Source organism: Xenia sp. Carnegie-2017, unplaced genomic scaffold, assembly GCF_021976095.1.
Source record: "Xenia sp. Carnegie-2017 unplaced genomic scaffold, XeniaSp_v1 HiC_scaffold_3, whole genome shotgun sequence".
Lineage (NCBI taxonomy): Eukaryota > Metazoa > Cnidaria > Anthozoa > Malacalcyonacea > Xeniidae > Xenia > Xenia sp. Carnegie-2017.
Window position 1 is genome coordinate 3,283,271 of NW_025813493.1, and position 13,808 is coordinate 3,297,078.

The 13,808-nt window shown below is 31.4% G+C and overlaps 1 protein-coding gene and 1 long non-coding RNA gene across 2 annotated transcripts; one reads left to right on the forward strand and one right to left on the reverse strand.

Moving 5' to 3' along the window:
* Nucleotides 1-2,564: 2,564 nt before the first annotated feature.
* Nucleotides 2,565-5,045, reverse strand: LOC124454470. The gene is made up of 3 exons (XR_006951460.1): nucleotides 4,978-5,045; nucleotides 4,675-4,772; nucleotides 2,565-2,644 (listed from the first exon to the last, which is right to left on the reverse strand). It is a non-coding gene; the product is annotated as an uncharacterized LOC124454470 (long non-coding RNA).
* Nucleotides 5,046-6,368: 1,323 nt separating this feature from the next.
* LOC124454560 (fibrinogen-like protein 1) lies at nucleotides 6,369-12,894 on the forward strand. The gene is given in 5 exon segments (XM_047005335.1): nucleotides 6,369-6,752; nucleotides 7,642-7,767; nucleotides 9,416-9,793; nucleotides 12,633-12,809; nucleotides 12,812-12,894. Coding segments are annotated over 5 exon segments (1,023 nt in total). The 5' UTR covers nucleotides 6,369-6,481; the 3' UTR covers nucleotides 12,883-12,894.
* Nucleotides 12,895-13,808: the final 914 nt, after the last annotated feature.

Below are 13,808 nucleotides of genomic sequence, written 5' to 3' on the forward strand. Positions count from 1 at the left end.
ATACGGCTGACAGATGTTGTAAACAGAATATCATGTATATCATGTAAAATAAAAGTCGAAAATTTTGCTCTGAAAATGTTTAGGGGGATGGGGGTCTGCAACCATTAATGTGTCTTTTTTGTCCTTATTTTCTGCTTTTTTGAGAGAGGAAAGAGAATGAATATATTGAAATAAACTAAATTCATTAAAAACATGAGAAATTAAAATCATGTGAAATGGGATGTATAAAAATAATTAACTAAGAAATTAGCCTTGTTTGAATTTGATATACTTTAGAAAGTTTCATGTTAGGTTGAGTAAAAAATCGTAAAACATATTATAATGAACTATAAAATTGGAACAAAAGTTGCTTATAGACAATACTCCTTCTTTGGCTTTATAATATCTTATCTATGAGCGGAAACTAACATCTGCAGTGCACATTTTTCTTTTAGTTTAAAGAGACACTTGAAATAGTTGACCAATTTGAATAACGTCATCATAAACATATTTTTTCCCGGGGTTGTTGTTATAAGGAATTAAAATAATTTGGTCTGTTATTTTCAATGTAAATGGTATTTCTTGGAATTGTTGAAACAATATTTTTGTTGCATATTTTTTCTGACACTAAATTTCTGCAATTACGGCTCTTTATCCAAAATATAATTAAAAATCATCAAAGTTTGTGTCCCGTCCACAGAAAAGTACTTGTCTTGTGTTGATATCAAAATTCAAAAAGCCAATATTACTAGCACTTTAGGACAAGACAGTTTCTACTTCAGTTACATTTTTTCTAAGCTGCTGTTTGAGAAGAATAGAAAACAACTCGTTGGAATTCAAAAGAGAAATTTCATTGATAGCCAAATTGCCTCTTCAATGGTAAGCAAAGAAAACATAAAGAAAACCTAAAACTCAGAGCCTATCACATAATGCAAAAATAATGGCTGTAATGGATTTAACTTCCTCATCAAGAACATACATTTCATTTATCATAGTCATGCTTATACGTAATTCAACAGATAATCTAACATAATCTTTATCTTATAAAATACTTAAAGCATTATGAAACATTTTGTATGTTTTTTTAAACATTTTCTGTAGTTTAGAGTAGCGCAGCTAATCATCATATATACATAGCTACCATTTAGTAATTTGACTAGTCTAAAATTATTTAAAAATCTTTTACCGTTTCGCAAATCTTTTTATCATTTTATGTCTATCCTTATGATGGAAACAAAAACGAATGGATTGATCACAACTAAAGATAAAGTTCTACTTATTTATACTTATGAATGTCTGGAAATATATTATATCATATTTCCAATGATACGCCAGAGAAAATAGTAGCTACGTCAAAAAAATTTGAAGCAACCATCATTAAGTATTTTTTTCTAAATAGAGATAACAAAAAAATGTTTTTTAACTATCATAGACATTCAAGAATAATAAAATATTTGCAAACTGTGTTACGTTTTTACATGAGAATAATAGTAAACTAAAACTTGAATGCATGTGTGATAAAGAATATTTGATTGGACATTAAAACTAAGATTAAGGATTGAGGGAAATGATGAAGAAAGAGAGGTGCATAATTCAACAAATTGAAATGGGGCAAATCATCATCAAACATCAATACAGAAGTCATTTTAAAAAGCAAGGAATGCATGTAGAACAAATGATACATTTTTCGTCTCTTGTTTCTTCTGCTACAATTATTCAATATTGCAAGAATATTTTTGACAAATGGCAAATGCCTTTTAATTGTCTAAAACAAAATATTTGAAGAAGTAAGAATTTTTTAGCTTTTTAGATTTTCTTAACTTTAGCAGTTCTGTCAAAATACTCATAAATTTCATTCAATTCAGAATTTATATAATTATGAGAGTCGAACTTCTCTATACGACTGAAAGATGTTGTAAAGCAGAATATCATGTATTGTTTAACGGCCTTCATTTCTGTAACTAGACGACATGTAGTTACAGAGAGGTCTGCTAGTCTGTTAAACACTGCGCAACAGATTATTTGGCATTTAATTTTGCTGGCTTAGTTAAGCAATACGTCTTTCCCATTCATCTGGTAAACTGAGTTAACATGAGCAAATTTGAAATCAACCCATTTTAAATTTTTTCTAAACCGCTCTTGGTGAATTTCATATATTGCGTCATTTCCTTATAGTGGACATTGAAATGTTTTATTTCTTTCTATGCTTTCGTTTCCTAGAAACCTTACATCTATTTATTCACAACACGTTCTAGGCGGATGAACTCTACTTATATGAATTGTTGTAAACATGAGTCTTTGTAATGAACAATTTGTCTAATCTATTGCAACAATATCCAATCATCATAAATTATCTGAAAGCAAACGTGAACATACTTTTTTGGAGAAGGAAGTTAAAATGCTACATAATTATAGAAATCAATACTTGATTTATATACCAAAAAAAAAGTTTAAGAACAAATGATTATATGATTATATTGATGATAAGCCTTTCATAAATAAAGTAAATGTTTTACTACAAAAGCTTTAAAGAAATTAGTAACCGTCCACCTTCTAATAAATAGAAAATAAAGATGATATCAAGCTCAACAAAAGCGTTTCTTGGGACTCTCATAATCCTGTCTATTAGTGGCCAAATAGTAAATGGTAATGACGACATATCAATCTGCAAGAAAAGCTTAGAGACATTAAAAGACAACGTGAAAGAATGGATGGAAACTTGCGTTGATAAAAATGGCAATGACGATAACACAACTGCATGCAAGGAAGTAAAACAATACAACAAAGAAATGATGCAAATGCAAACAGAAATGTGTTTTACAAAGGTATAATCTTTAGATTTGACAAATTTCATAGTTTCTTGTTCATAGCACCAAAACAATATTCAACAAAAATAGGTAGAAGTTGTGCAGCCAATCTAATTTCAGTTATTAGTAATATTTCTACAGTAGAAAATTCTTTCTAAAAATACTTATTCTGGTCTTTCACAAAATATTATGATCATAAAGTCTATAAAAATTTGCATTTTTTTAATCCACTCTCATCGTTGTTATTTATAGTTTTTTATTATTTATTTAGATGTTTATCCAAAGCCATATTTGATTATTATGAGCTTTGATAAAATATACTCTGTTGATCTTATTACTGGAGATATTCATGTCAGCACTATTAATGGCTCCAGTAAGAATAAATCTGACCATGCATCAAGATATAATGACATAGAAATTGATGTAGTTGAGAATGTGCTTTACTACATTGATGACAAAGACATCAAACGGGGAAATCTTGACTTGACTAGAAACGAAATTTTGCGAAAAATGTTTTTGTTCATGACATTACAGTTGACTGGATTGGTCGTCGTATCTTTTACATTGACTCCACGAACATTATCTACCAAATTTATTTGAAAATAAAACTACAAGTGTTATGAGGCTTCAACCAGGCTTACAATTTTCCAGCATTGCATTTGACTCAAAACATGGGTAAGGCGATATTGAAATTCTTTTATTTACTTGTAAGCGTAAAATTAATAAACTATGTCAATCTATTGGAGGGTTTTCTTACGTAAGGTAAGAGTTTTGTTTTAGAGACGGTGTTTTAATTTAATAGAAAAGTTGAATTTTATAAGTCCGTATTATGGTTTGTTATTTAAAGGTTTAATAATAGAAAAAATATCGATTTTCCGGGAAATCAAAACTCGCTTTTCCCAAGGGAGCGAATATTAAGTATTTTGTTGGCTATAAAGAAACAAACGTCATATAGTTCGACAGATTTTTATTAAAATCAACGTCTTTCGGAGAGATTTGGACAGCAAAATTTTATTGCGTGACTATAAGGCATTTCAAACCAACTGCAATAATGAACACGTTTCGTGTGATTATTCAGCACACATGCAGTAGAAAATACCATGCAAATCCTGAAATTTCAAAAATCGACAGCGATATTTAGGTTGAGCAACCAAAGAGCTTTGAAAAAAAAGGTAACAACGGAGGGATCAATGTTTATATATGATGAAGTCATTAAATGAAATAAAACAGAGCGTTAGGAACTGAAATAAAATATGAAATAATTACTTTGCACATAAAACTTTAGTCAAATAGTCACAGAACCCTGGCTTTCCACAACCTACAAAAAAGTAGTACAACTTCACTTTGCAACTTAGTGTTGTACATTTAATTCCATTAATTGTTTAGGCTGGCCACCTAAGAGCGCTTTTTTATGACAGAAAATGCAATTTGCTTGACGCCTCCATGGTAATCATATGCTTAATAAGATATGCCCTACACATAGGAATATCAACAGATTGGGAGCATTGTTTGTTGCTATACTGTGCTCTTTTGTATACTTTTTTGAGGCAGTGTAAGGGATGTGCAACTATCTCAATACGGAATGGCAATAAAGTTTTAAAATATTCACGAATGTGGTGAACGTAAAAAACTTCAACTTTTCGTTTTGTAATGAAGATAAAAAGAACTACACACATTCCAATGTAGTTACATGAAAAATATAAAAATGGATTTTAGTTTTCAAAAATTTGGCAATTTAGAAAAACATAAAATATATCAAGTTTATAGTTTTTCAAGCCTTCTATTAACTTGCATTGAGTGGCAGAGTATATTGAAAAGTCAAGAGCTTCAAATTAAGTGGCTGCACACTTTCCTTTAATAAATTCAATCACACATCCAATCAAATCACCTGAATGGAAAATCATTTCACGACCTTTAGTTCATGCAGTGTTTCTTAGTGTAGCTTAGGCAAACGTTAGGTCTGTAGTTGCTCCACTGATGATGAATCTGAAGATAATAATCATGTGATTAAAAAGAAATTGGCTTAAAAGCCTTGTCGAGCGAGAACTTTCTGAATATGTTATAAATAATTTACGACTTTAAAATAATTTCCTCTTCTAACGATTCCTATGAACTCTCCATTCATGAGAGCCTTCTAATCAATAAATACAAGCCTTCACTCTTCGTGCAAGGAGGTTCCATTCCACTTAACCTCTCTTAACTTCACTAAATTTTACTTCCCAACTTCTTTATCATGTAATCCATTTAACACCGCCTCCTTTAGTCGTAATTCAACACCTTTTGTAAATACAATATCTTGTCTTAAAATCTCATTCTAAATTATTACTTGCCTGAATATGTCTTGAGTAAGGACGAAATGTCAGTATAAATTCAATTTTACAGCTTTTGGTCTATTTCTATAGCTCTAATTAAAACTTTATGTTAGGCATTAATTGTTATCATATTACAAGAAAAAATTAAGTTTCACGAACACAAAAAGCCAAAAGAACGGTAATATATACGAGAAAGTTTTTAAAGAATTCGGGGCAAGTAGCAATGAACGACAAGAACACATGGACTTTACTGGTACTCAAATGCGTATTACATTTAAGAAATGTATATGAGAATGCAAATATACTGCGATGGTAATCAAAACTGCCAGTTGCATCCAACATTTTCGATAAAGTAAAGGCCATAGTGTTCAAGCAGTTTTTGCAGCTTGTCCAATCCAAAGATTCTAAAAGACACGAACATGACATGGCGAGAGAGTCATCATTTTTAAATGATACCAATAGCGTTAGCTCCAGTGTCAATCTTCTTCTGATTTTTCAGAAAAACAATGAAAAAATTTGACAATTAAAAAGAGAAGGTTAAGATAGTTATAAAAAAACGTTTGTCCAAACAAACAGAAAATAGTATCAACAAAAGACAATGTTTTTGAAGCTATAGCTCTTTTAAAAACATTTGTGGATGATGATCCATCCAAGGAGCTGCTAATTTTCATGCAAGATGAAACTGAAAAATTAAGAAAGCTTAAAATTGAAATGACAAAGCTTTCTTAATTTTATATCTACATGAAATGGTGCATAGCATTTACCAAAACCAAATTTTCAATTCGAACAAAAATTCCACGCATCAGCTAGTTTTCAGCATTGTCAATTACCAACACAATTCATTCAGCAGCCACTCCAAACTACAGCATTACTCATTCCGACAACAATCGCAAACAATACCAATTATTATAGAAGTTATGTGAATAAAAATAACATATTGCATTCATTATTATGTTCTGAACCTCATGCAATGTTTAATTACTTCATATATTTTAGTTCGGTTTTTAAAAGAGAGATTTCAAATGATAATAGTGATCTTTTCCTGTTAGTTACAATAGCTTTATGTTGCTATATCATCAAATTTTATGAATATGTTCCATTAAACCGTCTGTATATGAAAATAGTTCCGAATACTTTGACAACATCTTTGTCTTAACTAAAAAAGTATTCTATCTTTCCTTTCTTGCACATATTAGCCTGCCAATTGTTTATGTATTTCAGTACGTATAGAGAAACTAATGTACAAAACAAATATTTTTATTAAGGTATCTATTCTTGGAAGAAAGCACAGAACGTTTCTTATGGTTATGGAGCGTGAGTGCAAATAAACATCATATTCTTTCAGTTTCACTTCAGTCAAAAGCACATGATCTAACGCTTGACATGGCTAAAGGGAAGATTTATTGGCGAAATTCAAGCGGAAATATTTTTTCCTATGCTTACTACTCCCAAAATGTAAATGATTTTGGAACTTCACGAGGTCCCATGGCAGTATTTGGGGATTTCATTTATATCATAACTAGTGTTGGACGAAGTGTCGTTAGTGTCCATAACACAACAGATCAACGTACGAGGCGTAAATATTTTCTTCCTGTAAACAACGCTTATCTTGATTTAGCTGTAGCTATGCACAGTATCACTCCTGACTCAAACGGTAGTTAAATATTTACTTATTTGACATAATAATCTAAGACTTGCAAAAACTCCCACGCTAATGTTCATAAAATAGAAAGACGTTAAAAAGTTCAAAGTTACATTGCCTTAGTAAACGGTTGTTCTTCCTTCCAAAATTATAAAAATTTGATGAACATTAAGTTCAAAGTGCAAAGTGTCTAATTTGGACATTTTGCCGTTTGTCTATTCTTATCAAACTTCTTGGGTGTTAAATTTAAGTCTTTATTGTTTCTTACATCATTTAAACAATTACTTGGGCTTGAAATCAGTCTTAAATAAAAAAATCATGAAAATAGATTGAAAAACGTCCAAATTGAGCATGTTGTGCAGTGAGCTTAATGTTTATCAAATTTCTTAAAATTTCAGTATATTGCAAAACAGAGTTTAAACTTTTACATCTTTGGATTAAACTAGATTTGAAACTTTTCATTTTCTTTGTGCATGCTGTTCAAATTGAGGCGATTACGAAGTACTCACATGGTTTTGAGATTAGTTTTTCATTCATTTTACTTTAAATAAACAAGGCAAAGCCATGCCAAAATATATGAGCTTTGACACATTTTGTGAGAACTACTGATGAATTGATAATTTTCTGAACATTTTTCAATTATCTAACTTCTTTAGTATATCCCTTATAGTGTCCCAAACAGCCAGAAAATTTGTTCATACTCTGTAAATTTTCAACATTTATTTAATTGTTTTGTTTTTACGAAATGCGCGAACACCAAAATTACCAACATTGCATAACAAACTTGCTTGCTGGGTACGTCAACGTGGATACTGAGTGACAAATTGCGTTCTTTGAGGAAGAATATGTTTCGTTTAAAATCCCTGGTTAATTTTATTTTTAATTTTATTGATCGATATAGCGACAAGCACTTTTCACTTTCCTTTGTGTGGACCCAACACATACTATCGTAAAATTAATGGAACATTGAACTGCACGTGTATACTCGGGAGAGGATACTTAGGAGAATGTAACTCGTGCTGGAGAGGTATGGATTTATTACTGTCTTTATCAAGATTTTTTATCACAGATCATGAATAAAGAGCATCTCTGTGCAGTTTTAAAACTTTGTTCTTTGTTGAGAATCCTGAGCTGTTTTCTGTGCTGCTGCTTCTGTGCAAGGAATTTGCTGCATCTACATTTTACATGTAACCACAAAAATAAGGCTCACAGCCACACATGCAAGTTCATTATTACCAATACAATCAAGCAGGAAATCAGTAATAAATTTATGAAAAGCTTCAATACACTTAAAACTTCCTCAGCACACAACATTGAAAGTGTATGGTTCTCTAAATGACAATAGCACATGTTAACATTAACACATTTTGAGTTTCTCTACATTAAGGAGGGGGTAGGGTTAGGGTTAGGGTAAGGGTTAAGGTTAAGATTAAGACTCCTCCTGAAGTTAGTAATCTAGCCATGGCCCTGCTAACCTAGATACACCATATTAGACAGTCTTGATTTTATTATTAGTTGGCTTTCCTAAACTAAGAATTCTGTAATTACAAGCTTTAAAAAGCATTTTGACAGACATGCTTCCAGTTCCAGACCTCCTAGAATGAGTGCACCTCAATAATATTACATCAAATGTCTTCAACCAATGGATTGTAGCTTTATGAACTTATTCCAAGAACAGACAAATATGGCCGTTGTCCGATTACTCAGTAGGCTATGTAGGCTGAAGCTTACATTCCCGCGTTTTTAAAAGACCTGTTCTCTTTAAACATAGTTTTTACTCTTTCCCATTCTAGATGAGATAAATGATCAAAATTTCAATAATATATCCTGTTAGAAAGTGTACGATATACTATTATAATGCTCTATGTATAGAACTCATAAAGTAGTGAGTTTATCTCGTTCGAAATATAAATTTATTCTATAATGTTTACACTATGAGTAACAAAACTGAAGCAAAGGCAATGGAGCTTAAGAAACGGAAACGTCGTCAAAAGACTGGAATTTTTGGGAGAAAGTTATATCACTTAAAGTCCCACAAATTTTTCTAAGCTTACAGTCCGCGCAATTAGTCATCCGCCGCTTAGTATGGGTGGTATGCACTGATAATGTTCATTCATACATGTCCTGTTAACTTTCGATGTAAGAAAATTAGGTTTTACTATTAAGAATTCACTTCCTTTAAAAACCTAATTTAGCAATATTTTTAAGAGGTACAATAAATCAGGTCAAAAAATGTATGTAAATAATGGGTAATAACGTTTTTCAGTAGATGGCATTAAATTTCTACTGGGTTTAATAAAATTTCAAATGACTTTCTTACTATTCAATTTAACGCTATTAGAGTTAGACTGGAATTTTCAAATCAGACATAAAAAAATTTCATGTAAGCACACATTACAATGAAATTGACTTTATATTCTGAACTTGAGTGCATTGCAAAACAGCATCCCCACTTCAAATGTAATTCACAGTAGTCAATAATATCTTACATACAATGCTTGTGTTCTGTAGGTTTTCAGCCTGTGAAACATGAAACAAGCAATTTTTTACAAATAATAATAACACCTAGTAATGATTTCATTCGCTTAAAAACACTTTTTAACAAAATTCAGTCGTTTATCCTATCAAAACATAACCTTGAGAAAATGAATTTTTAACATTTTCAATTTAAATAGCCAAAGATTGCACTGAGGTACAAAATAATGGCAAGAACGAAAGTGGAGTTTATCAAATTGATCCTGATGGTCAAGGATCTTTTAATGTCTACTGTGACATGACTTCATATGGTGGTGGCTGGACTGTATTTCAAAGACGCCAAGATGGAAGTGTTGATTTCTATCGTGGGTGGAATGACTATAAAGAAGGTTTTGGTGATCTTAAAGGCGAATTTTGGCTTGGATTAAATAAAATATACCGACTAACATCTTCAAGGAGAAATAAACTTCGTGTAGACCTGGGAGACTGGTCAGGAAACAAAGCATATGCTGAATATGATTATTTTGCTGTAAAGAATGAAAATAAAAAATATCAACTAAGTCTTGGTAAATATTCTGGTAAGTTAATACGTTAATATAAACGTTTGAGGAAAAAACATTTTGATATATGCAATATTTTTGAATGATATGAGTGATTGCAGTTTGCAACGGGGGATTCTCCAAGTTTTGATAAAAACGGATAGTAACGGTTGGTTTCGAACTAAAGCCTTGTTTATCAATGAAAATATAATTAATTTTGAGCTTAAAAACTTACCGAAAAAATACAACAAACAAACGTAAAAAGTCGTTCCAATTTGCGAACGATTCTGTTACAAAGATTGATTGTGACATGTAATGATTGTGATTAGCTTATCATCAACATTAAATACAAATTCAACTGCAGCTTTGTAAAGTACGTAAAGATAACCTAGCACCTGAACAACCTGTAGCTAATAAACACGACTAAATTGTTTGGTACATAAGAAAGAATCTATACTGTGAATATCATTGTCTAATGATCATTGACTGAAATCTTTTTTATACAATGCAAGCATTCAAGTAAGCCCCCAGTAATTAATTGTAAATGCAAGTTTCAATGCCTAAATGATATATACATTATAACTTGTTCTTACATTTAAAAGTTTTTTATGAACTTATAACAGCAACCTAAAACATAACAGAAATTTATTTAAGTTTACATGGACAATTCACATTTATAAGCATGAAACACAAATATATCAATTGAGCCTCGGAAAATACCCAGGTACGCCATTAAGTAAGGTCTGTTTCATACGTCAAACTTTGCATACACCGAACAGAGCCCTCTATTTGTAAGAGTTGGGACATGTATTGTTCTCTGGTTTGCGGACGTTGACTGGACAATATCGATCGCATGATTAATTTCCGCCATTTTTGTTCCTAATTATAAAATTTCAACTAGTGTTTATATGGCGATTACTAAAAGTTTGTTTGTGTTTTGAGAAAATATTTTGATTTTTTGGAGGTATGGCTACAATAATTGATTATTTGATAGCTAAAACATGTAACTGCATATCGCCAGAATTATGGATCGAGAAAAAAAGAAATGGCTTTACGATAGACTGGATTGTGTAGTGACCATTGTGTCTAACTGATCTTTATCTAAAGGTTTATTTACGAAGATTGTTTTCGAGTGAAAATCATTGGAAATAATTGTCCTAATGCTAACGATTCAATAGTTTTCTTACATACAAAGCCTGTTCTTTATAGAAAGATTATGACTTATCATTATGTTCGGAAATTACTCTACTTTACAAGTTCTTAACCAATTCAAGCGATAATTATTGCTAATCCAATATGCTAAAATAATATACTTTCGAATATTGTATTTTGCATCTTTAGGAAATCCTTTGAAAGTATAGTACCAGTAATCATAAATAAAATATTTACTGAAACAGCTGGGTAAAATAAATTACTGGTAATGAAATACACATTCTGACTGTACTTCAAACCAGAGCATGTTCAATTTGGTTATCAATGATTTGTTCTCGTCTTTACATAATCAATGATTTGGTGTGGTCTTTGGTCTTTATAATTTGGAAAACATGCAGAAGTTTTGTCATTACTCAGCTTATTATTTTTTTAAGATAGATTAAAAGTTGGATCAGACTCATATACAATGTCAAAGTCTGTACAAACAGTGACATTTGTAGCAAACAAGACTGTTCTTCAACAGCAGAATTGTTTTATAATACACAAACATAATTTCCTTTTCAACAAATGCTTCACCAAATAGAAGCCTATACCGTTTTGCATTAGGGTTAAACTTTAACTATAATCTCAGTTTCACAATCAATAAGAAATCAACAACTTCACATTAGATTAATAGAATATAAGAGCTACTGCATCTAACAAATATTTTAAATTCATAATTTTCCAGCAAAAAATTTTTGTAATCTATCTGCATTAAATTTTAATGCCTGGACTACATTGCAAAATATGTACTAAGCAAAATTTCACGACCACAGTGATTCAAAACAAAACTTGGATAACACTGATTCAATGGTAGGCACAGTTTAAGTCAAAATAAATTGTAGCAGCTCAATTGTAAATTCAAAATACTTTTTAGTTTTAGAATAAGAATAATAGTGGTGAATTTCTAAAGAATATATTTTTACCAGTTGAGTCGCCTCTACGTTTTCTAAATGTAAATATAACCAAAAATGAGCTGCAGTGATTTATTCTTACATACCTTATACCTGTCAAAGCATTGATTCAAATCTGGAGATATGTGTAGTAACGTGTTTTCCCGAACACGAATATGCAGCCATAATGTCGAGTATTTTCTTTATCGCTGGTAAATTATAAGCAATGAAAACAAATATCTTGGTGCTGTAGTTGAAAACTGCGAGAATATACGTTCACATACGTAAAAACGTCTAGCAGTGGGTCACGATTAGTTTCAAAGCACGAACTAGTCAACATCGAATGTAGCTATAATCTTCGAAATTGAGTTTGGTTTGCAGTAATTATTCACAAAAACGCCAAAAGCATGATTGTGATTTCCGATATGTTTAAAAATTCCATTAAACAAGACGGAATTTTATTATTCTTTTGCTCATTTAGCCAATTTCACACAGTTTTATTATAAGTTTAACTTGCAAGTAGTCACGAAAATGGCGGCTCCGCGCTCACCCCAGACCCGTTGTCCTATCTCTTACAAATAGAGGGCTCTGGCACCAAACGCATTAAAGACAAAAGAACCATTGTCAAATGAAGATTTACTGAAGTCCTTTTGATATCTAAGCCTCTAATAATCAATTGTAAATGCAAGTGTCAATGCCTAAATGATATATACATTAAACTTGTGTTAGTGGAAGTTCAAAAGAATTCTATAACTGCATTATATGCGATCTTTGAAAGGTATTATTTTTCTTAGGAAATGCAGGAGATTCATTATCACTTTATCATAAAGGCATGGCGTTTTCAACCAAAGATTCAGATAATGATAAGGATCGGGGAGGAAGCTGTGCCACACACTTCAAAGGTGCTTGGTGGTATGAGCATTGTTATACTTCCAACCTGAATGGACAATACTATAGTGGACCATACAATTCAAAGGTGTGAATTGGTATCATTGGAAACGTATTAACTCCTTAAAGTTTACTGAGATGAAAATAAAACCATAAAGAATTTCCAAAGACTGTGATGTTAAAAATTTGATCATTATTTCTAATGAAACTTTCAACATATAATAAAAACATTTTAGCTTTTATGTCTTTTAAAAGAACCTTTATAATCATTATCATTTAAAAAAGCGTTGAAAAATTGTTAAAAATGCTGTGGTGAAATGATATTTTCCCTAAAACTTAGAGCTGATTTAGGTAATTATGTGATTCTAATGTCACGTCTTTTCACTCAATTCTTTTAATGACATGTTTCTCTGTAAGTAGCTAATTTTATCTTTTCGCCAAGTTCCACGCAGTCTTGGTGTATCATGTATGTTATGCAATTATCTTACATCATTATTCACTATGTAAGCAATGTTGCTTTGGATTGGTCAACTTCCTGCAAATAATTCTAGATATCTGTAGGTAAGACGTCTATTTACAAATAACAGTTTGTCATTAAAAGCCGGTTTTGGAAAAAATTCATATTATTACCCGTGTCGCATGTTCTCAATCGTCTGAAGCAAGACTTCTCAAATTTAGAACGTCGCATGTATGTGATGTAGGAGATCCTCAAAGCGTTCTTGTTGACGCCATATGTGATTTACATATGCACCAATCTATATATCGTCAACACACGACATGCACACGACACACGTGTAACTTATCAACATGGAGGCAACTGGAATACAGTATGAAGTATTAATTGACTTGCAAAAAGCTATCTTGAAGTCTTATTACGATCAGGGAATGAAAACAACGGCAAAGGAGAAACATGAAACAATACAAAAAGCAGGTGATGAGACAAGAACTACATTTGAAAAAGTTAAAGTGAGTGAGTATTTCTACCTACTTTTTACTTGGAAGGGCAGGCTACTGCAGTACTCTCAGAATTGTGCGCACTAAAATGTCGTAATCCAAATCTGTGACCATAACCTATTTCTAGT